The sequence below is a fragment of the Pseudochaenichthys georgianus genome, chromosome 9 (assembly GCF_902827115.2).
Source record: "Pseudochaenichthys georgianus chromosome 9, fPseGeo1.2, whole genome shotgun sequence".
NCBI lineage: Eukaryota > Metazoa > Chordata > Actinopteri > Perciformes > Channichthyidae > Pseudochaenichthys > Pseudochaenichthys georgianus.
Window position 1 is genome coordinate 13,007,565 of NC_047511.1, and position 25,831 is coordinate 13,033,395.

The 25,831-nt window shown below is 38.4% G+C and overlaps 1 protein-coding gene across 1 annotated transcript in view; it reads right to left on the bottom strand.

Annotated features, from left to right (window-relative positions):
- The window catches only part of smarca2 (SWI/SNF related BAF chromatin remodeling complex subunit ATPase 2), an 82,858-nt gene extending 63,127 nt beyond the window's left edge, over positions 1 to 19,731 (bottom strand). The window contains exons 1-15 of the mRNA XM_034091700.1: positions 19,620 to 19,731; positions 17,747 to 18,004; positions 16,908 to 17,037; positions 16,289 to 16,699; positions 15,372 to 15,473; positions 13,749 to 13,998; positions 10,806 to 10,932; positions 9,719 to 9,892; positions 9,211 to 9,384; positions 8,525 to 8,695; positions 5,746 to 5,793; positions 3,832 to 3,962; positions 3,063 to 3,120; positions 2,686 to 2,795; positions 1,961 to 2,105 (exon numbers count right to left, since the gene is read on the bottom strand). Of these exons, the coding sequence (XP_033947591.1) occupies positions 1,961 to 2,105; positions 2,686 to 2,795; positions 3,063 to 3,120; positions 3,832 to 3,962; positions 5,746 to 5,793; positions 8,525 to 8,695; positions 9,211 to 9,384; positions 9,719 to 9,892; positions 10,806 to 10,932; positions 13,749 to 13,998; positions 15,372 to 15,473; positions 16,289 to 16,699; positions 16,908 to 17,037; positions 17,747 to 17,974 (2,259 nt within the window). The 5' untranslated portion in view covers positions 17,975 to 18,004; positions 19,620 to 19,731. The remainder of the gene's footprint in view (positions 1 to 1,960; positions 2,106 to 2,685; positions 2,796 to 3,062; positions 3,121 to 3,831; positions 3,963 to 5,745; positions 5,794 to 8,524; positions 8,696 to 9,210; positions 9,385 to 9,718; positions 9,893 to 10,805; positions 10,933 to 13,748; positions 13,999 to 15,371; positions 15,474 to 16,288; positions 16,700 to 16,907; positions 17,038 to 17,746; positions 18,005 to 19,619) is intronic.
- Between the last annotated feature and the right edge of the window lie 6,100 nt (positions 19,732 to 25,831).

Sequence of the window (25,831 nt, forward strand, 5' to 3'; positions counted from 1 at the left end):
TGCTTGAGGTAGTCTGTTTATAGCCTAGTGTTAGCTTTTTACACCTGCCGATTGCGTTGACCCTTAAGCTTCAATCAAAAATAGTGTTGATATGAAACGTGTGTTTGCAACAGATATTATTTTCTGCAATAGGTCAGAAAAATACAATTGCCCTTGCAATGCTGACTTATGGTTCGGCCTACAAAAATAAGTCATCACTGCACATTCTGCATTCTTCTACTACTTTAACCATGAAAGCAGATTAAGCATTTATTCATTGCACTGGCTTCCAATTAGGTTCCGAATTGATTTTAAACTCATTTTATTTGTTTTTAAAGCCCCAATCAATCAATGTTTATTTATATAGCCCAATATCACAAATATTACATTTGTCTCAGTGGTCTTCACAGTGTGTACAGAATATCAGTATGACAATACGACACCCTCTGTCCTTAGACCCTTAGACCCTAAATGGGCTGGCTCCGGCTTATATAGCAGAACTCCTCCATCGCTACACCCCAGCCAGAGCAATAAGGTCGGCTGACCAGCTGCTGCTGGTAGTGCCCAAGACCAGGCTAAAAACCCGAGGTCACCGAGCCTTCGCAGCAGCTGGCCCTAGGCTCTGGAACACTCTATCATGTGAGGTCGGCCCAGACCCTAGGGGTTTTTAAATCCTCACTAAAGACACACTTCTTCTCCCTGGTCTTCTAGTCAGAGCGAAGCATGACTCCTGACATTTCCCTGTGTTTTATTTTTATATTTGCTGTTGTAATTTATTGTCTTCTATCACAGTAAAGTGTTTTTTATTGCATGTACAGCATTTTGGCTCGACCAAAAATCGTTTTTAAAATGTGCTATATAAATAAAACTTGATTTGATTCAAGAATTATGCGCGAATTGTAGATGTTTCGAAAGATAAGTGGGTTTGTAATCTGCCTATACTTCAAGCATCCGATCGAGTGGGCGGGGCCTAAATGGAAGATTTAAACATCACTTTAAATCTTCCATTTCCGATCGGCATGTTTAGAGAGCACCGATCGATCGGTAGAGAGTGAGTATCGGCCGATCTCGATCGGTGACCGATCGATCGGAGCATCCCTACTATATATAATAACTATATATCTGAATGATATAATGTAAATTAAGGTTGGACAAATAAAATCCTGGTCGACAAAATAACAAACAGTTTAAGTTAAAAAGAGCAACAAAAAAAGTTTAAATTCGCAAGCTGATCAAAACAAATCAGGCTTGTCTGGTGTTGGAGTTTCTTGGCAGCGAGGACAAAGACTAACTGTTCAAGAATGGATTGAGTCTCAAAAATGTCCTTCTGATGAGGTTGAACACAGTTTTAATTACAAGAGAAGCCTTTGCGCTTCCCTACTGGTTAAAGAAACACTTTAACTCAGTTTGACATTGTGGCATAATTTAACTACTGTTTATGCACATGATACTGAAAGATTACAGTGATTCTTTCTCTAAAAATGTGTTTTACTGAACTGTAATTCATATTTTAGTATTTCTTACATTTACATCAGCTGCCATGTCAAATTCAGTTGCACTTTTATAATACCTATGAGTCGTGGTTAGTTCAAAGAAAATAGGTGATATTTATATAAGTATACTGTTTAAGTTTTATTGTGTTTATTGTTTTATTTTACATGTATATACTCCCATGCAATGTCTGTGTAGCTTTCAGAGGCTAAAACTTACATTTCATTCTGATCATTCCTGTTTTTGGCAAAGATTTAAAATTACTTTTTTGATATAAAGCGAAGTAATAAGTGAAATATAAAATGTACATGTCTTTGCTTCTTTTATTAAAAAAGTTGTTTTGCAGAAAGATGGTAACCATTCAATCAGAATCTCATTTAAAAAACATTGCAGTTTTATATTGAAAATTGAAAATAGCCAAAAGCAGTAACGAAATTAAAGTTTGTGTGGGTGTGTGCGTGCGTGCGTGCGTGTGTGTGTGTGTGTGTACCTGGTAATGTTTGAGTGTGCCGTTGATCAACAGCGTTGACTGCTTCTCCACCCTCTCAATGACAGCGTGGGCGGCACCGTAGTAAGACGCGGTGCTGGTTTGTCCGGTAGGAACACTGTACTCATCGTCCACCTGAATGGCCGACCTGAATGTGTCATGTAAAAGAGAAGAGAATCAAAAAAAGGAAAGAGGGTGTCTTTCCCTCATCTCAGTGTCTACTATTTGGACCTCTTCGCTCCTAAGCACCCGTTGGGAATATCCGAAGACTGTTAATGGTTTTGTAAAAAAATCTATCTTTTAATGTTTACTTTGATTTTAATTTATATTTTCTCTAATTAGATTTAATTACATCTTGTCTTGTTTTTTATTATTGTTTGTTTGTTTATATTGTTAATTCATTTATATTTGTTGTATGAAACTTGAATGAAGTGTTTTTGTAAAGTGTCTTGGAGTACCTAGAAAAGCACAATAAATATATAAAATGTGTATTCTTATTATTAACAATAACAATAACAATACAAATAATTCTCGTCATTATTGTTATTGCTTCTTCTTCTTATTAATCATATTATTATTATTGATATATTTTTTAATAATTCCACTTGGTAAAAACAAAACCAAATGTTTAAGCTAAAGATTGGACTTCTGTTTGCAGCTGATCGAGGAAAAAGGTGCTCTGCAGTAAATCAGACAAAGTGTGATGTATAGTAACCATAATACATTACAGAATAATATCCGTGGTGTCAGCGACAAACTCCTCAATTCCACTGGGATCGATGATCTTCCTTTCTTCAATTTCTTCTTTTCTTTCAGCCTTGGCCCCCTCATCTTCGTCCTAGTATGATAAAACATGACATGAGGGAACACATAATATATTAACAACAGCAGAGACGGAAGTAGCTCTGAAGACGATTACTGAAGTGCATATAGCTACAGCCCCCTGGTGGATGTTGATGTGTGTTCAGTATGTGTGCAGTTGTTCTGACTGAGAAGTGGCTGAAATGCTTATTAATAAGGTTTGAATGATTTGAATCAGTGCAGCAAAGTGATGCTGATTTGACATCGTCCTCTGTGGGATCTCACTAATGAGAAAGTGACTGACCTCCTCCTCAAACTCTGAGCTGCTCTCCTCACTGTCCGACCGCGGGGCCACCTCGTACCTGATATATAGAGGAGGAAAAACAATGGAAAAAGAAAGTAGAGTTACTATATTTATTTTCTGTCAGGCACAAAATAATGAACACGGCAGAATTACCAAGCAGCAATCTAAACCTGCCAGGAAACGTGCTTTCTTACTTTATTTAGGGTGTTGAATCCTTGACATACTATATATGACTTTAACATGTAAGGACCTCACAATGCTGTCCTTATAAACATGTTAGATCACAGCATGTCTGCAAAAATGTAGCCTTATTTAAAAGAAAAAAGGCAAAATAGTGCCATCTAACTGAACATGCCCTTACACATTCATAAACTAAGCCTGTTTTATTTATTATAAAGAAGTTATTTTTAGGGATTTGTGCTCATTCAAAGTTAGTGTGTTATAGGCAACCAGTGCCTTTATTAAAGTGTCAGTGATGAAAGGGGGAAACACACACGGCAAATGGTCCTACGCATGGGGGCCGAGCCCGAGTACACGCCACGTCTACCAACTGAGCTATACAGCAGCCCGCAGTATAATAATATCTTGATTAAAGATTTATTTGTTTCCCTGAAAGATCACCAGAGAAGATCGGCATCGGCATTTGCCACATTGTTATTCGAAACATCGGTGTTGGGTATTGGCTGACAAAAGTGAATTTGTTGCATCCCTTCTAGCATCCCTTTGATTTGTCAGAGGTTGACAACAGTAGAGAGTGCTTCTTCCTCACCCAGGGTTCATCTCGAGCCAGGCCTCCAGCTGGCCGGATTTGGGAGCATCCGTTCCCTGCAAAACTTTCCCGGTCTCCGTCTGAATCACTTTGACCGGCAGCTCACTCGTCTGGCTGCTCTCGTCCAGGGGCTGAAGGAACAACAAACCACAAGGTGAAACATGCATTTGAACAGAACCCTTCAAAACATACTTGAGTGTTCTCTAAAGCATGTAAGATGTTAGGCTTTAGCATAATTAATTGAACATCTCAGCCATCCAGACATACGAGCAACAAACCACATTATCTCAACAAATGGAGGTGAACTCTTTATTTCATAGCTGCTGATCTTTTGCTGTTTGCATGGCTGCATATGCCAACAAACATTTTGTATAAGCAATTTATATCTTGATGTAAATATTGGATGATCAGATCGACAATAGAGGAAGTAGGAGAACATCGCCCCCTGTTGTTTCCCTGAAAAGAGGAACTAAAAGTTATAAAACATCAGAAAAAGTGACTCTTTTAAATGTAAAGGAACATGTTCACGTGTTCTTTGCCATTTGACAAAACCCAGACGTCTATTTTCCTCATGTCTTCATCAAACATTTGCTCTGCATTCTTCTTCTTCTAGCTTAAGGCACTGGGTCTATATTTGCTGGATTGCCTTGCGTGTGAGCATTGAACTCACTTGAATCAATGTATATAAATGCGCGTTATTATTGAAAATTGGCATTTGTTAATCACGCATTTCATAATTTCAGCAAGTTGCCGTGATGATGATGAATTGATCTGGACATTTCCTGTGTTTTAAGTTCTGTTCCTAACTCACTTATTCTTGTTTGAAATGACTCACTTATTCTTGTTTGAAATGACTCACTTATTCTTGTTTGAAATGACTCACTTATTCTTGTTTGAAATGACTCACTTATTCTTGTTTGAAAAGACTCACTTATTGTTGTTTGAAATGACTCACTTATTGTTGTTTGAAATGCTGCAAGGAGTGATAATATGATATCATGATTGCAACATTTAGGATTTCAACCACTGAGGGATTCAATGAGTGTTTTTAAACTTTAGCGTATCTCTTCCCAACAGGAGACAAAGGTAGCTCAATTAAGCCTTTGAAAGGATTATTATTATTTGATATGCTTTCTCTTTTCATTTCTGCCAGAGCACATTTAGAATGCTGAAGTCAAGTGCAGGTTTGGTTTCTGCAGCCGTAATCACCTCCTCAGTAAGCAGCAGAGCGGTAAATACCACCAGGAGATTACCGCGATAGTTATATATCCTCAAGAGATCCATCAATGAATCAGGAAGGAATGTGAGATTCAAAATGCTGTTTGAATGACCTTATTACTGTTCTGTCTTCTTATAATTAAGGGGGAAACAGAACATTTACATTTAAACTATTGTTTGATGTTATTATGTTGAACTTGTGACTAAACAGTAGCATGTTTACACATCCAGCACAAAATGAGTAGTCATTTAGAGTTATGTCCATCTGATGAATAAAAGACAACTATTCAATAGCTTTTAGCTCAATTTTGGTCACCACCCATTTCCACAGGAATATCCAGCTCCTTTTCTGCTAAACAGTCCTGTCTACCAGCTAGTTGTGTTACTCTGTCCATCTGCTGTTTAATGCTGAGCAGGTTGTGAAAACAAGGTTTTTCAGAAGTTTCACAATGAAAACTGCTTTCTGCTACTGCCCAATATGCTATGAAAGCTGCAAGAGCGAAACAAAAAAGTAAAGTTGTGGGCTCGATATAAAAAGCTTTGTTAAAGTGGAGATGCAGATCAACAAACTCTTCTACATCGTCACATTTTTTACCTGGTTATTAGAATAAGATAATAGCAGATTCAAACAAACGGGTACACAGTATTTTATGACCAAAAAAGCAACAAATAACAACTTAAAGCTCTGCAGCTCACCTCTCCATCAGGTCCAATAGCGCTGGTGCCCTCACCGTCTCCATCCACCTTCGAAACATGACATACAAGCAATTAGCTGACATATCATATGGATGTCAGAAAATAACTCGGTGGCAAACACGTTTTTTGACGTTTGCCGGAAATAAACAGCTAAGTTTCATAACTTTGCGTCACCATTGCTAAGCTAACAGCGGCTGATTATGTGATGACGTTTAGTAGCCTCATGTAGTCCCTGGTTAGCAACCACCTTTTTTAAGTAAAGTCAAATCTTCAGACACTACTAGAGGGGTATTTACTAGTGTATTTTATATCGTAGGACAAAACGTGAACATCTTGTAAGCTTGTATTAACCACAGCCATTTTTTCAGGCATCCAATCAACAATTTAAAACATGCGTTAAAAAAACATTGACTTCGAGACAAAGGAACCTGGAAGTAATAGATGCGTAACTCATTTCCAGGACTTACTCTAAAATGCCAACCTTCCCTGCACTTATTTTTACGGTTTGCATATGAGGTGGTCCGCGAGAATCCTTGATAATAAAAAGTGGTCTGCATAAACAAAAAGTTTGAGAACCCCTGATGTAGGTGATACTCCTAGGATCGTTATCACACATACTCAACTGAGGTGGCAACATATGTATTCATACAAAAGCCTTTAGAAATGACTAACATCAGTGTCATCTCAGACCAGGGGGTCAAGAAGGGCTGAGAGTCTGCAGGTGGTCGTTCCAGTCAAAGATGAGACCAGAGGAGTTCACTGATTATTTCTGCCTCTCAACGAAGGTGTGAAATGATGTCGGGTAGTGTGTATTCTCACCCCACATTGTCACTGAGTCTGACTATCACCTCAGTGTCTACTGGAAAATAATGAACCATGAGATAAAGGTGGTTATAAGGCATGACTCACACCACAGTAACACTGTTGTGGTTGGAGCTGATAGGGAGGAATTCATTTACTTTATGTAAGGATGAAAATATTATACCTAAATCAATACACTGTGTTTTGACCAAATAGTAATTTTACTGCTGGGGATGGGTGATGGGCTAGACCAGGGGTCGGCAACAGGCGGACCGCGGTCCGGATCCGGACGCCGACCTATACGGACCCGGACCTATAATCAATACATTAATAAGGGAATTCAATTTTGACGGGGCGATTCTATTTTGCCCGCCGCCGACAGGGGGCGAAAGAGATGAGTGAGCGATACAGGGAGAGAAACACAGAAGAAGAGACGAGTGAGCGATACAGGGAGAGAAACACAGAAGAAGAGACGAGAGAGCAGCAGAGAGAAGCGGAGAGGAAAGTGAGTGAAGAGAATAATTAGTGATACAGGGAGAGAAGCGGAGAGGAGAGTGAACAGGCGTGTTAGCGGCAGACAGGGAGAGACAAATAATTACACATGGCGCTCTCCACGAAGAGGAAAGTGGACAGTGAGAACAGAGCTTTTAACCCTGAGTGGACTCATTCATGTTCATCCTGCCCACTGGGAGCACAGAACCAGTGTGTCTCATTTGTGCAGAGACCGTGGTGGCGCTCATTAAAAGAGACAACACGCCACTATGAGACAAAACACAAAGTGTTTGACCGAACATTCCCTCTCAAGTCAGAACTGAGGTCACAAAAAATAAGCAGTCTCAGAGCCCGATATGATCAGTCCACCAGGATCAAAAAACGAAATATCGTTCCAGCGCAGGCTAACCGAGGCTAACCGAGGCTAACCAATGAGCACCTGCATGTGTATGAGAATGGCACTGACACCATTTCAGCCCAGATCTAAACTCCTGGCAGGACAAGCTCCAGCTCAATTCTCGCACTGAATAAAAAAAAAAGTGAGTGAGGGACTGCAATATAAGAGGGAAAGAAAGAGAAACTTTAAAACTGTTCAATTGTTATGATGTGTAAACACTGATATTGTTACATAATCGTCTGAAACAGTTAAGTCATGATGTAAAATGATTAACAAAGAAAAAGGGAAACTCAAGCTGCTGCTACACTTTATTTTATTTATCTAAAATTAAGCACTTTTAAGATGCACATATTTTCAAAAGCTATTTTATTTATTTTCTCTATTTTATTTGTAAATGCAGCCCGAGAGGAACATTACACATATCCACAGTAGTTACTGTATATCTGTATAGTTCAATGTTAATTGACAATAAATATTGTTGTTTATGAATTGTACTTTCTTTATTTGATTGGCAGTCAGTTGTTGATTACATGCAGACGTTGATAAAGCTACAGGTCACTTCAATATATATCACACTAATTCATAAAGCAACTTAGACATTTTGATGTTCTGGACCTTTGCATGGGGACATTTTCTCTAACTGGACCTCGTTGAATTTTAGTTGAAGACCCCTGGGCTAGACATATCAGTAATTGGCTCAGTACGATTATTTTTGTTCATTTTTACTCATTTAATTTCCACACAAACCTGCATGAATATATCAGCAATTGCAAGTTGAACAATGTAAACACATCTTCAAACATTATTCACTGCTTTGGTCAAGCTCCAGAAAGTTCTATCCTGAGTTTCGACCCATATTACATTAAAATATTTAAAGTTTGGAAAGAGGACGTTTGACGATACGATAAAAGGAGTCAGAAGGTGACGAGAGGCGCACTGTTGGTTTTGCTCGTTTCATGTTTTTCTTTCTGACTCCGAGAAGGTAAAACCTTGGGTCTTCAGAACCTAGTAGAATACAAATCAAATATCCATACGCATGTAAAGAAGCTTTCTGTGAAAAATAACCACCTGACCTTTTTCTATTCCTACCTTCTTTTTCTTCTTCTTCTTTTTCTTGTCCTTGGCAGCCTGAGCAGCTTTGTGTTCGTACACCAGGGTGGTGAGGTTAGCCACGTATTCATCCGTCTGCTGCAGCAAGTAGGCCAGACGCTTGTCTTTCTTTTGGTCGATTAGCTTTCGGTAGCCTTCTTCATCTTCTGCCTGAGTGGGGGACAGGATGTTCATTATTGTGGTGTGTTATGGACAAGTTCCTTCCATCAATGTAACAAAAGCTCAAATCCATATAAAACCCACATATTTGTTCTGGTTGATCATAAAGTATTCTTATATTTTGATGATGAATGATTGCAATGAATTCCTCAAAATAGTGATATAAACACATTTTGGATTGGAATAATATTCAAAGTTTCATTGAAAAAGTAATATGATAGATAAAGGCGCTCTATAATGCTTTTGGGGGGTTTGCAGTGACAAATAGCTTTGGTTTTATATATGAGTTGATTCAATGAATTAATGTTTAAGTTAAGATTTACAAGAAATGTTTTAACTGTGTGGGAGAAAGCTAGGGTAAGAAGTGCTTTGAAACTAATGTATTTATTTAACCCTTGTCCAAGTTGTCTCTCTGTGTGTCTTTCATCTCCAAAACTCTTAGGGATATAAAGTATTTACTTCTTAAAGGTGTGATATAATATATATTTGGACTTTCAGGTCCTTACCATGAGCCTCCTCATCCTCTCCTTCTCGATTCTCTCAGTCTCCTTCTTCTGCTCCCTCTCTGTGTTGGTGTGCCAGGTGGCGATGGATCTGGTGAGCTTTTGCATTTTTCCAGAAATCGAGCGGTGATACTCTTTGAAGTCCTTTGCATGCTGAAGGATGCTGTTGAGATATTCCTGAAAAGCAAGTAACAAAGTGTTAGAAGGACTTTCACAACATTGCATACTAGTAGAAATAATGAAGCATTGTGATGCCAGACTCCACTTTCTCTGTCATCACGCAGGTTTAGTTGTAACTGTCAATGTTGACTTTTAAGAAACAATCTTTCTGATAGCTGTCGTGTTTCTCTTCTTTATCTTTAAACATCAGCTCTAAGAATAGCATTTTCAATCAAAATCTTAGTTATGATGATACCTCTTGTTTCGAGGGCATTCACACGAGACTACAATTTGTGTTTTTTGGAACCTCTCCTGCTCCTCTCTGAACATGTTTACGAACACTGCGGATCACCTGGTGTTTCTGTCTGCGCTTCTTCTCCTGCTCCAGCTTCTGCTGCTTCTCCAGCTTCTCCGTCATGCGCGCCTCCCTCAGCGTCTGCCTCTTGCTGCGTCTGTAAGCCTTTGAGTTGAGGGCTGTCTCCAGGGTGGTGTCTCGCCTCATGCACGCCACCACGTCCTGTCTCAGCTGGAGATAGGCATGGATTAGATGTATCAACAATGTCAGAACTGTGCATGTGAGCAGTAAACTTATATCGTCGGCAGAATTGATAACAATTAAATCCATCGGAAGCTTATGAGACATCATTACACGTGTAATAGCCTGAGATATTCAATTAAGTTAGTTAGTTAGTAAGTTATTTTCCTTAAAAAAGTTAAAGATTTAGAAGTGCCGTGTGGCACAGAGCAAAACGAGAAACTCAATTAAATACGGTTTCCTTTTCTACAGAAAATCTTCCAGGACATCTTCCTTGATGGTGCAGCTGGTATCACAAACAGGAAACGCGCCATACTTGAATCCATTTCTTTACCTTTACCTTGATAATCTAGGAGTTCATTCTCAACTAAAGAAAAAAAGCCACATGTTTAAATAATTTCCAAAATTCTAATAATTTGTGTTTTCAATGACTGGAAAATGGTAAACCATTGTTATTTAGGATTTATGGCAACCCTGTAACGAACTATTTTATATTACGGGCATTGAGTTATTCTGTAACACAATAACACACATCTGTAACAGCAGGGACTCATAGCAACTACGGCCAAGTAAATGAAGGTGTATAAACAACTAAACTGTCTAGATATCACTAGAATACAAATACAATTGCATAATTGTGTTAATTACAATATTATACAGGAAAAACTAATTTGAACTATCTCTTTTACCCGTTTGTATCATAAGGAAATAAAATGTCATTAAAAGTCAACTCAGACAACAAACGCCTACCGTTTAGATTTGATGTAAGGAATCAATAGGGAACTGAGCAATGTGTCCGGACAGGGTAAATGTTTGACTCCATCAACTGTGAGTTATACATCAACTGAGTGGATGAGTATTCTGTGTGGTCATGTTGAACATGAGTGGAGCCACTGCTGTGTACCTGCCGCTGGAAGTTGAGCAGACGCAGGGCCTTGAGCTCCACGGTGGCTTTATTCCTCAGGTCGGGGGCGAGAGAGCCGGGCAAACTTTCCAGCTCCTGGATTCGATGAGCAATCCGAGCCTGCAACCTGGGGAGCATTAAGACGATGGTAAATCAAACAGTAACAACCACCCTGGAGAGAAACTCCCTTTACTTAAACAACCTCAGTCACGTAAATGATCTTTTCATCAACCAGTGGATCTCTGAAAAATAAACTAAACAAAGAAAACAAATGATGTTCTGAAGGTGGCATGACAAGAGATTGTATCCGTTATCATTTGCTCTACAGCACAGTGAGCCTTTCAGAAACCAGGGTGTTGTTTTTTAAATGTGTCGATGCATTATTCTCTGGGAGATTTCATTCATTTATTGCTGTTTTGCAAGACTTCCCAAATCGACAATATGTGGCTGGAGTGAAATTAGGAAATAAAAAAACATTTAACCTGTACTGAAATAAACAACTGGCTTCAGGTATATCATGGAATGGATTTTTAAAGAATGTCTGTTTGTCTACAAGTCCCTAAATGTTATGGACCCTAAATATATTTCTGTCCTGCTCACTGATCAGATCCCTCATCGTCTCCCGAATAAACCTAGAATTAAAAACGTAATCAAAGGTGCATAAATTAGGAATAGGACAGCTTATAAAGAACATTATTTAAAATTAAATTAGATTAGATATATTTGTATCCATCCCAAATTGGGCATTTGTGTTGTCTCGGCAGCATGTTAACAGGCATGAGTAAAACATATAATAAAATAATATTCAAATAAAATAAAATACAAAATAAACATTTCAATAGTAACACAATATCTATTTACAAACAAGTCGGTAAATATATAATACACAATACAAAATGTACATATCAAATATTTATGTATTTGGGTTTGAGCGTTGGGTGGTTGGCGGAATTAGTTTATAAAAATACTCCAAAAGTAATTTATATGGAGTATTGCATATTTTATGTATGTGTTTTTTATCTCCTGTTTTACTGTAAAGAACATTGAGTGTATTGTGTATGAAATGTGTTATACAAATGAAATCGACTTGTTATAATAAATGCACACTTGGGATCAGACTGAACTGTTCTCCACCTCCTGAGTCTGGGTGGCAGAAGCTCCTCCCCCCTCTGAGACACCACAATAATGCTCATGCACGTTTTCAAGCTGTCACACAGTTGACCTAGATAGGGATGACTAAAGTTGTACTGAATTAATTGAGCCCAAACTTTCTATCTACAAAGTGATAATGATTTGAAGTGAACGGCAAAAGTATGGAAACGTTTACCGCGAGTGTCAGTGAAAATATCAAGGCTGCTATTATTGATTTGTTTTACCTTTTTTAAATAGGACAGTATATTGGCAGACTGAAAAGAATGCGAGAGAAAGAGGTATGATATGCAACGAAGTAAAATAAAATGTTAGATAAAGTTCATTAGCATGTTAAAATGTGATGTGTTGTCCAAATAACAGTCCAAAACCAAGAGATACTCAATTTACAATAATGTAAATAATAAAAAATTATCAAATCCTCCCATTTGAGAAATTAGAATGTCTTGCATTTTGGGTATATATATATATATATATATATACGACTTAATCAATAAAACCCATTTATGGAAAATGAGAACTTTGGACGATTAAGTTAGTGTTATTGACGTCAGATACAAGTACGTGGCCTCGCAGAATCAGGAGTGTTATGAAGGTACCATCATACAGATTTCAGCTAGAGCTATATTATGGCTCACTGCAGATGCTTCAGTATGGGCGTATGGGTTTGGGTTAAGTAAAGTAAAGCTGGAGTGCAGAAATGCAACATATGGATGCACTTAAACCCCATGTTAAACCTGAAAAGACACAGGCCAATATAACTTTAAAAGAGTTTCCTGAATGACCATATCATGATATCGGTATAGGCCTCAAAAGCTTGTGTTTGACACCTATATGTCTTTTTTAAGTAAGACCTTCTAGATATTGAAGGGCTCACCTTTAAAGGTGGATGAGCATCTTTGTTCAACTTCAATTCAACAACACCGGCTTCCTTGTCACTAAAGTTGGTCAGACACAGGTACTATCATTATGTAATCGTAGCATTCTCATGTAGCTTACCCTCAATGCATACTAGCCCGAGGGGGAACATCGGACAATAATTGATAAGTTCTGACTGTATCGTTTACTGTCAGGTGGCTCAGATGTGTATCAATAACTGCTGTGTTTATTCCCCGACAGCATGTTCAGATTGCATAATTGGACAGACATTGTGAAGAGAGGTCAGCTTTCAAAGGTGATTTGAGAGCATGTACAGATTCTCAAAACAAGAGTCTTGAAAGTTACATGAAGGAAAACAAACCACAGCAAGAAGGCCTGCGAGCCGTCCTCACATCTCCATCAGCCGTGTTTCTTTTCAGAATAGGATTCAGCCTGTGGGCTTTTATCTGGGGAGATTGGTCATGTGTGTACAGAAGCTCCATCAAGACCATATGGGCTCACAGACAAATGTTATTCACACTATCCATTTCACAGGTATAAGGATACCTGGGTGGGATGGGTACTGAAATCTGGCGTTTAAAAGGATTTGATGATCTTGTTGATGATCTTGTTCTTTTGAGTGTTATGTTGTTATTTATTTTCACTCAACAGCCAATACCTGCTTACGAACATAAACGTGTAAACATGTAAAAAAGCAGCATTTCCATTTGCTCTGTCTGCAGCCTCTCCTTCACCCTTCTGATGTTTTACACAAGCAGAGTGCGTTAGCTCTGTTAACGGTTCATTGTAATAAAAAAGCCAACACAAACGGTCCAGATTTCTTTGGACAAGACTTGCTCAACGTTCTTTGTAGATCCCACCTCAGCAAAAATGCTTATGAAGTTAAGATAATAACAGCGTGGTAAAGATAGATACCTGTACTCTCTCTCTTGCAGGATCCCCACTGGGTCCAGGCCCTGGGGCTTCTGGATGGGCGTGATGCGGTTCTGTTTCTGCATCTGGATCATGGGGGACACCTGCTGACCTGGAGGCTGGGGGGTCAGTGAACTGCCTGGCATGGGCCCGGCTGGCACAGCAGAGGCCTGGGGGGGTGCAGGGGACGGGCGTCCACTGGGAATAGGAGTGAGGTGCTTCTGGGCGTTGGCTTGATTTTCAACACCCTGACCTGGAGACCAAACACTTTGTCTGTTATTGGGTCACAGACATGGTGAAAATCTATTTATAAAAAGTAAAAAAATAACAAAACAGATGCTCCTGATGCAAGGAAAAGCAAAACACTTCCCACAACACAGGTTATAGATTTACACCCAAATAAAGTCGAGTCACCCACATTTTTTAAAACCCTTAAACCGTATGATCCTAATAATTAAAGGTGAGCTGGCAATACAGGTTTGATCTTGGAGCAATGACAATAAAGGCATGCTTTCGAACTTTAACAAAATAATGTGTTAAGAGTATTTGCTTTACGCTGTGCGCGCTCCCGCTCGGTGCAGTGGGCATGCATAACACGGGGCTAACAGTTCACGGACCGACAGGTGATGATGGATTTTGACGGAAATGTTACGATCCTGTCCATCAAAATGACGGGCAGTGAAAAAGTCTAGCGCAACCTCTGGTTGTGCCTCTACTGTGACATGTCTCAATGCTTTAATGTTCAAAATGCTCTTTATTTGTCTCATACTGCCTGTGCTGCAGCACCTCTTTTCACCCTCTGTCTGAAAACAGAGCCCTGTCTGCTCTGATTGGTTAGCTGGAAGGCTCTGTTGTGATTGGTCAACCGCTTTGAGATGTCCCACCCTGTAGCCTATCAAATACGGAACTTTGGGATTTTAGCCTTTGCAGACCATTTACATGCACACAAACCTAAAAAAAGGGAAAAACCAAAATGCATAAAAGGGCCCCCTTAAGACTAGCAGACACGTTTTTAGCGATCGCGGCCACTCTAGTCAAACTCTAGCCACCAGACCTGCTGCGCTGCGCTGCGCTGCGCAGGGGCTCGAAGCGTCCCAGAAGCTCCTCGCCGCAAAGAATTTCTAAAATATAGGATGAATCCTATTTTTGACGCGGCGCAGCGCAGGCAGGAAGTGGAACGTTCATCCAACAACTGTGAGGCTGCACACACGACGCTCCACTTCCGCAACGTTTTGAAACGCGCCTGGTGGGTTATGGCGCAGGAGGAGGTCGCAGCGCGTCAGGTCGCAGCGCGTCACATGAAAGGTGTCGGGATGAGATGATAGTAGTCCAAACAGGAGCCATCGTTTTTTGCTCGATTTGCCTTTTTGCAGGCAGTGCTGTTAGACTGCATATATGTTTAAATCAACCTTGGATTCCATCATCTTTCAGCACTTAAAGCTTCAAAGAATTCACTTTAGCCTGATTTCAAAGAGAATCTGACATGAGACCATACATCAAACATCTGAGAGCAGAATGGTGAAACAGTTTATATAATAAATGATGAATGCTTGGAATGAAAAGATGTATCGTAAGTCAAAACTAATACAGCTCACTTAAATGTACACATATGCAGGTATGACTTACCCTCAGGCCACGGCTTGGGTCCTGTGCTTTGATTGTGTCCTTGCATGGTTGGGGTGGGGCAGGGGCTTGACTGCAGCCCACCCAAAGGTGCCATTGGCATACCTTCCAACACAAAATAAATACATATATTAATAATTGTGAAAAGAACAGATGAGACCGTGATGGGTAGGCATCTTCAGTTTGATAACACCGTGTTCATGTAACAGTTGTATGCTTCTTCCAATGTTTAGAGATGGCAGCTTTTCTCCATTTCATATCATTGTTAACTGAATACATTTAGGGTTTTGACGGTTGGTCTGGTAAAAAGTTATTTGAACATGCCATCTTAGGTTCTATAAAAATGATATTGGACTTTTTGACATTGACCTTTTATAGACTTAGCGGTTATTCAATGAATTATACAAAATAGTAAGACTATTTTAGGGTTAACCTGACAGTTTAATCTTATTACAATGAAGAAACCTCGAACACAGATCATTCTCAACAAAAGGCCTCCAAACAACAGTGCAGTAATAATGCTCATGATATATAATGTTATTATTACATATGGATTAAGGATGCATCAGACACTAAAACGCAGTGCACAGTAACACCAATATCTTACATAATAATACATATATTATTCTTCTACATAATCACACAAGCATAATGTGCATTATATCAATGGTTTACATTCTTTCTTTACACTTTTAATGGAACATAAACACTGGACATTAGTCAACCAAAGGTGTGGATGCAGTTGGATCAAAATCTTGTTGCTTTGAGATATGAACCATCTAGATTTGAAGGTCGCCTCACTCACATATCATGGAGGACACGCAGCTCATGTAAGAGTGTCAGATTTGTTTGGATCCGTTGAATGGAAACACAAAGTGAAAAGATATAAGTAAACATTCTGTATGAGTGTGTCTTCTTACCTGGAGGCCTGTTGTAAGGACTAGCACTGGGTGCCTGCTGCTGCTGCTGCTGCTGAAGCTGCTGTTGTTGCTGTTGTTGCTGCTGCTGTTGCATTGTGGGTAGAGTTCTCTTGCCCTGAACAGCTAGTTGGAGGTTTTCTGGCAGGGGTTGGCCTCGGCCCAGGATCTTGTAGGCCAGGATCTGCGCTCTGAGCTGCTGCAGCTGCACCGGACTGAAGGCAGAGGGTCCGCGGCCCTGAGGGCTCATGTTGGACATGTTGGGCCCGGCTGACTGAGGGTCCGTGGGCATCAAAGGGCCGGACTGGGAGGGAGGTGGGGGTTTGGGTCCCCCACCACCACCTCCACCTCCTGACATGGGACTAGAAGCATGCTCATGGACCCCCATTGGAGACGGATGTGGGGATATGTATCCTACAGGAGAGAGGAAGGAGTATAATGGTTATACATACCCAGATTAGTAACCGAAAGTCAGAGCCCAAGGGGTAGTATGATTAGTAACCTGACAGAAAAGCAGAACAGACTGAGTTTCCTCCTATCTTCTCTTCTTATTGACTGGGTTATATTAAGTTAATAGAGCAATACAAATTCATCAAAATAAGCTTTGCTAACAATAAGATACCTTGGCTGTGCTGGTCCATCGGACTCTGTGGGGGTCCCATGCCGCTATGCAGAGATCTCATCCCGACACCTTTCATGTGACCAAAGTGCATCGCATCTGCCATGGTCTTTTCATTCATCCCCTCCATAGACTGACAATACAAAAATAAAGATTCAGGATTAAGATGTATTCATTGTAAACAACAGATTCAAATCTGAAATGAACAGCTACAAATCCTAAGGCTGGGATAACAATAGGAAAATCATGCTATAAATATGATTCTCTTTCTATGCATCTTAGAAGACATCACTAGGTCACACGTTAAGCTATATTTCTTAGGTGCTATATGCCAAAATTGTCGAGACACGACAGCTTAATGTAAAGAAGAAGATGAAAAAACACAGCAGCACTGGTACCCTGCCACTTGTAGATTTCCACAAAAAATATTTTATTACTTGCCTTTTCTTTTTCTTATGTATATTTATGTATATATGTATTTATGTGACTTGTGTGGTCAATAAATAATAAGGAAAACTGCAGCCCAAATACTATCTGTTGACTATATTATTTCTTAAAACATAACATAAACCAATAGTTCTTAAGTTCAATTTAAAGAGTAACTTGTAATTGCTCTAGGGGACAAGTTATGCCTTAGAGAAATGTTCTAAATCACCTTAAACATATATGTGTTATTGTAAATTGGAATCTCCTGATATTTATCAGGCAATATATATATATATATATATATATATATATATATATATATATATATATATAATTTGAAGTATCTGCAATAAGCAATACAGGTATAAACTAACTACTACACTGTCTTTGTTCTGTAGTGACAACAAAAGACACACCTTGTGCATAGGATACATGCCGTCCTGAGAGTATTCACTTTGACCCTGAATGCCATGCGGTGCATTGGGTGTTCCAGGGCCAGGGCTGGGTCCCATCATACTGTGAACAGAGCCTGGGGAGGGGTCAGGTCCAGGGCTGGGGCCCAGGATAGGCCCTGGGGACAGACCTGCCCCCGGAGAAGGGCCAGGATGGGACATACCACCTGATGTGTCTAAAGGGGTGGACATCTACTGTAATGCTGGGAGCATACCAGGAAGCTTCAGGGGGGAAAGGAGGGACAAGAGTTAATGCAAAGCAATACAAATTACAACCATAACATTTATTCTGTAATCTAATGTTTAACTTTTGCTCTTTACATTTTTTAGTTGCATTTCATGTATGAACAATATTATTATAAACATTTAAATAAATAAAATATGTATTGTTTGTTATTGTTTTATTATTATCTAAATGTAAACATATGTTCACACAAATCAACAGCTTATTGTTATTCTGGCATAGTTATAGCCGGTGCTTAATATTGGCAAAGGTATGCATATTAATACATGACAAATATTGACAGTACCTGTAGAAAGAAAGTAGAAGTCTTGAGTAACAGAAACATGAGATATAAATCAAACCTGACATACAGCAGGTATTTACAAACCTGCAAATAACCACAGTTTGAAGACAAACTTCGGTGTTTGATCATTCTTATTTATTATATTTTGCCATATCACACAGTACTTGGTTTTCAATTAAATTCATCTTATAATGCTATACTATACCAATGCATTTATTATGTTATATCTTACACTACTCTGTACTATGTTATATTGTTGTACTATATTAAGTGTCTAATATTGTTGAACAATTGTATTATATTATGCTGTAATATGTATCATATACCATAGTATATCATTTTGTATAATGTTATTTTGGCTAATTTATTATATTAACACAGACCAATACATATATCACACATTTGTCTGGTTTATAATCACTTATATTGTTTAATAAGTTTTCATATATTTTTAAATACAATAATAAAAAATTTCTGCCTTTATTTATATATTCAATATTTATTTATTTTTACTATTTTAATGCATAGTTATGTTTTAAAAGATGATTTCAGGATTAAACGTATTATGATTATTATAAGTCACACCACTCTTAAGTGTTTATTTCTCTACATCCAATTGAGCTTGTGTATTTGTTTAACATTGGTTTAGGTTACTATACCTCTTGTTAATCATTCCTCTTCATATCTATATTCATCTGTATTAATGTTGATATGTTACAGATGCAACCATGTGTTAATCAATACAAAGGGTTGTGACGTATCTTATGTAAGCTACTCATAATGAGCACACCTTTTATACTGCGCTATAACATATATCTAAATAGGTACATAACCAATAAGATAAAGAACATACAGCGTGATAAAGCGTTTGTTATCGTTAGCTACTGACAAGACCTGTACAGTTACAGTAACGTTAGCTTTCACTCTGTACAGCGTTTACTCTGATTGGATCATGGCTTCCCCAAAAACTGGTGGTCATCACGGATGTGCAGACAAAGCCGAATTTAGGATAAAAGTCAAGCCCCCGACATGACCTTGGCGACAATTTAATAGAACAAAATCCACTTGAATAATATAATTAGTGTCACAAACAAAGCAACGAGGACGCGTTATGTCTGTCTGCTTCGCTGGAGCTCTCGGGAGCTTTGCTACCTAGCTGAGGTTAGCTAGCATGTCTACAAGCCTGCAAGCTAGCTCCGGGTTCACCATCTGCATCAGCTAACTGTGTCAGAAAGTTTGGACAGTTAGCTGCACACTGAGAAGTAACATGTACATATTTATCAAAAACAAAACGCCGATGGTCAATTTACCTTTCGGGTGAACTGTTACTGCACACCATTAGATGAAAATATTGTGATGTTTCTTCAAAATATGATTGCTCTCCGAAAGTTCCCTCCCCCTCGATGTTGTTTTGCTGACATGTTAAAGTTCTTCTTCTGTTGCCTGTGCTGATTTGTCAATGTCACCGGAAATACCCGCCTACCTCTACAATGATTGGCTTTTCCCACGTCATTCATCCACATTTTCTTCTGTAGCCATTGCAGTAACTTTTTGCTGTAACTTTCTTTGTGGTTGAGTGGCCATAACTGTACACAAGACGCTAATCTAATCTCGTCACTGATAACACCTATTCTAATTTAATAACATGTTTCTAATACTGTGATAAGCAACAGTACACATGTGAAATATGTGTTGATGTACTGTTAATGTTAAACCCTGTCTCTGCTTTTTAAAAGTGGATACATAATCTTATTTATTGTGTTGCTTTTACTTTCAAGTAGTAGCATCTGTGTTTGGGATGCACATAAATAAGAAAAAAACATGTACATTCTGAGGCTTTCCACCTGTGAAGTCTCTTTGTCTGCACAGGACACTCATGCAAGTCAATGCAATCCTCCATCTGTAGGTTAATGTGTTAACAATGGCTTTAAGGAACCTGCACCTTGTTGTAACCTTGAACACATTTATTGAATACAGGCATTAAGGAATGTTGAATAATGAAAAAAATATGCTAAAGGGTTTATGGTTCAACAGAATAATACAAAACTTGGACAGCTATCTGATTAAAATTCATTTTTGCTATTTGCTATTTTTTTGCTGTCTATAAAATAATGTATCTCTTAATAAATTAACCCAGTCTATAAAGCTTTTAAGCTCAAAGTTGTGGTAAAAATGTCATCGCTATAGCAGCACGCCACTGATTTTATAGGTCAATATATTAATCATGAGCCATTTTCTTAACCGTTTCCCTATTTTTACACCTGGACTCTAATGTCCATACATTTACATTTTAACCTGATTTATGTAATGTTCATATCTTGAAATGCACATATTTAATGCCTTGTTTACATATTTAAATATAACATTGAAATACATGTTTTCCAAAAGAAATGCTATAAGTATAGTCAACTTAAGTTTCATGGAGATCTCTAACATGTTTGTATCCCATTCCCCTGCAGTGTAGTGTGATCTGTCTACATTATGCATTATATTAATACGATGTATGACCTTCATCATACTCCGTACTGTGAACCTATGCTCATCATTTTATATATATTTTTGATGTTGAGAATACAGGTTGAGAATTACAATTATTTTTCTTTTTTTTAACATAGTAGAGTCATTCTTTCTTTTTTAACGTTTTCCTTTTTACTAGTCTGAAAGAGGACATGTAATGGATGCAAATTAGCCATTGACCGCCAGTGCATAAATATACAATGTTTTTCCTGTGGGGCTTGCTTACTTTGTGGACTGAAAGCATGATGTCTATTGTGTCCCATGTCAGCATCATATGGATATACAACTGAGTTTGAATAAAAAATACAAACAAGCACTTGTTTTCAATCTTTCTTTAAAGCTTCTTTTGGGAACTGTTAATACTCCACTGTAGGTGCTCCTCCTTGCAATCCCTAAAGTGGACACAAGATGGAAGCAGTGACCAGCAGTTGCCTCAATAAACTGGCCTGTGCAGCTCTGTGCTGTCAGCTGTCACACAGAAGCACCATTATTATAAGAAAGACAATAAATTGCAAAGATATGTAGAAAATAAACGTATTTGAGATACGTTCATAACAAACGTAACGTGGGAGAAAATACGTTTCTAGCTAAACGTAATTGATAATGCAGTTTAGTTCTGTGGGAACGGAATTTTTAGGAGACAGGGTTGAGCACCTGGCTGGTAATGAATGACCACAGACATCTGAGCTCTAAACAAACATGCCAAGTCCAGAGTGAGTGAGTGCCAGCCGTCATTTACATACACCAAGTTAGAAAATCTGATGATAGCAAAGTGGAGCTTCAAAGGCAAACCATGCAAAACGATACACAGGTTTAGTCAGGCTTCATTTGCATCATTCTGATATCAGAAACTTTGTGTAGTTTTCATTATGAAAAGATAAAGCTGTTTTTACTGGGGACTTGTTTGTTTATGCATGACTGAGCTATTGTTTTTTTCTGCTCCTGTTTTTTCCTTTCAAAGTACAGTTCATAATTTGTCTGCATTTACATAGAGTGTATTTTATCCAAATAGATTAAAAATACATATTGAGATCTGTTTTAGGACTGAGAAATGTCAATATTCAAAATGTGTCTTGGTAATCTTTACTTTTATGATACATTTAATATGAAATGTCTTGTTTGCACCATTTTACACACCCAAACTCCACGATGGATTTTGAAACACACATGTGCTAATATACAATTTAATAATGAATAGAAACAATTAACCATATATTAATATTATTATATATATATACGGATATACAATATAAGACAAAACCACGTTTCATGTGTGAGCCATATTCCATTGTACTTTTAGAAATTGCTGCGTGACAATTACAAATGGACCACATAGGCCTCATTTGCCCCCCAGGCCGTAGTTTGGATACCCCTGGTCTAAAGCATTTGTATTTTTTTTACACACCCAAACTCCACGATGGATTTTGAAACAGGAACAGGCAGTCTTCAGCTTTAAAACACACATGTGCTAATATACAATTTAATAATGAATAGAAACAATTAACCATATATTCTTTGTATTGGCAATTGTTGCATCCATCCATCTATCTATCTATCTATCTATCTATCTATCTATCTATCTATCTATCTATCTATCTATCTATCTATCTATCTATCTATCTATCTATCTATCTATCTATCTACTATCTATATATCTATCCATCTATCTATCTATCTATCTATCTATCCATCTATCTATTGACATTGATACTTCAATGACCTTGTAAAAGCACTCCAGCCTGACAGCCCATCATTTGAATACCTCACATCCCAAAAAACAAAGCCTCACATTAAAACTTTGATCCTAACTTCCCCTCCTCAACAATTCTGCCCTTTCTTATACGACTCCATAAAGGATGTTCTCAGGGTTCCTGAATGTAAATGTTACCCAAATAAACAAACCTAATTAACTCTGCGGTTCAAGCCACCGCCCCCTTGAAATTCACCGAGCCAGGAAAGGGCTCAGCCGCAGTCATTTGGCAGTGAAAGGACTAGTGGTTGTGGCTTCCATTCACCTTGAAACCCTCCGTAAAAGGCTCCGGTGAACCACTGGCGTGACATCTTATTCAAAGTCTTCAGGTTTTTTTAATGGGTGGGCTGAACAATGGATCACTCACCTACTGATGCAAAGAAGGTCCCTTGAATTGATCCTTCTTCCCTTTCTCTCTCATTTATAAAGCCCTTTTTTATTTCTCTCTAAAAGGGACACTTAAAATAAACCCAAGCAGAATCAAGTAACCTACTGTAACAAAGTATTGGTCTGTCTTTTGTATTTTCACATTATTGTACATTTTCACGTAAAATAAAAGTGAATGATTAAAGTAAATAATTATTTTAATCATTACCTAATTTTAGCAAATACAAATGATTTGACAGCTTTAAAAGTTACTAATAACAACTTTGAAGTCACGTATTCCATTATTACTGTATGCACCAATAACTGCAACTTTTTCTTTGTAATTTTGTAAATATTGTTTTTAATTATTTACATTTATTTATTCTCTTACAGAATACATCTCGGACTTCTGTACACTGAAAACAATCTTTGCACAGTATACATTAAATAACAAATAAACTACCAATAAAGGACATTATTTATTCTCTTTAAGACATTTCTGGCAAAAATAGTCTGGCATTATCTATTTAACAACTATATAGTTTAACCATAAGGTATTGAAATGTATCATATAATGTTTTGCAATAAATAATATTTAGAAGCTTATCTGTTTTAGCAGACCGAAAACAGGTCTGTAAAAAAAAACATCAGACACATTTAGACAACAGGCAGACACATACTTGATTTCGTGCACAGCCTGGCTCTCCAGGTGTGTGCAAACATGGGGAGTGTTATAATTAGTTTTACATGAGCCACATTTGGCAGTGAGCTGTTTGCTTTCTGCCTGTGTTATTTGAGAGTCTCATTTGAATAACCAATGCTTACATTGTGGTACACTTATTTTATTTATGAGTCAGGTGATGAAGTGAGTGTTTAAACAGGGAAGACAGCCAACATCAAAATAATAAGAGGCTCTATTTGCTATGAGTACATTCGAGGAAATATATGTTTGATCACTTTGTAAAGCCCCTGTCACACTGTCCCGAAATTGACACCAGATGAACACACGATAAAGGAAATGTTCAAATTCGGCTCTGATCGTAACAACATCGGGCCATTCGTGAGGGCATCTTAAGCCATCGTATGACCGCCGGTGGAGTTTCTCAGGCTCCGTCCCCCCTGGTGCCAGGAACAACAGATCCATCTTTAGGCTCAGCAGCCCCCCCCCCCCAAGGCTTTGCAGTCTTGCCATGCTGTCCATTGAAAGCCAGTTGGCTAGAAAGCTGGACTTCAAGGACTTGATCAGTGACTTTGCCTGTAAGAAGGCTAGATGCTGGGCTCTTGGTGAGTAAGGCTGAGCCAGGGCTCGTAATAACTGTTAAAGGGCAAGGCTATGGTAACGATATTGGATCACTCCACACAAGATGCATGATGAGAAAAAGACTGAGAACAGGTAATAGGCTCTGATTAGCACCACCATCAGGCCTTTTCATTTCCATTTCCGTTTTGACGTCCATTTACACTTTAATACCCGCTTATTTTGTATGGTATGTATATTCAATAAAATAATCTGCTGCTTATGTTATTTTTTGTGTTATAGCATTTTATAAATGATAATATTGGTGTTAATGTTCACTTTATTTTAATTAAAGAGGTCATGTATATTTATTTGGATTTATGAATGTTCCATTCAAAAATGTTATTATTAAAAAGGCATTTACACCATAAAAGATTACTATTGAGGTCTATAGAGTGCAGTGTTGGGCAAGTTAATTCCAAAATGTAATATATTACATATGACTTATTACTGTCTTTTTAAAGTAATAAGTTACATTACAATATGACTGTCTCTGAAATGTAATGAGTTACACTACTTTTATATTACTTTTGAGTTACTTTCACCAAAGTAACCGCAGAAGGATGGCTAGGTATTTTAAATTCTAAAATGTAGTTTAGTGCAGCTCATTATACATCCAGTGAAGGGCAATGTGGTGGTAATGGTGTAGGCCATTAAGGCTACTAACAACCAGGGGCAGACTGGCCATCTGTAGAATCTGGAGAACCACTGAACGGCCGGTCGTCAAGGGCCGTTGACGGCCGGCCGGACCTTTAAAAAAAATGTGTTTAACGTCATCATCTAAGTTGCGCTGACGGCCGACAGAGGGCGACAGCGGTCACTAATGCAGTTGTGTGGTTCTTATTTTATAATCACACACGAAGAAGAAAAAAGACCGGCCACACGAAGAGAAGGGATTAAACGCCGCGGCAGACAGGGGCCCTTTCTCATTTCTCTAACTCCCCTCCTCGACTCCTAACCTCGATACTTAGTCCCGCCCACAGGAGATGCGAGCCGAGGAGGGGAACCGAGGAGAGAGGAGGGGAAGCAGCAGGCGGTTAGAGAAATGAGGGTTGCCTTCCAATAGTCCATTTAGCTTGCCGTTCCAATTCTCCAAATGAAAGGAAAGGAGGTTTCAAACTTCCTTTATAACCTCCTTTAGCTTAGGAACCACTGGACCTCCCTTGACGAAAGGAGAGGAGAAAATGCTGCCCCACAATGCATTGCAGCCGCAGCATTTGCCAACAGTCGGCCGTTCACGGAAACAACCGATTATGACCGAGAAATTATATCATGAACGTTACGGTGCTTATTAAGCATTTTAAAACGTATGTGGTAAGTTGCCAAAGTGCTTTGTTCTGAACGTTCATCAGTATTATAATCAAAAAGAGAAATATGAACGTTAGTTTTTACTGAAATGATCAAATAAAGTCAACATTTCACAGTCTTTACTGAGCTGTGTGGAGTTTGTTCAACTTATAAAATATGTTTGAATGGTGATATACACAGTGATAGATGTTAAGGACTATAACGTTTATAATAAATACATTTGTTTTGATTTTAAGATATTTTCATAGTTCATACAATCATACGTATTGGGATAATTTGTATTA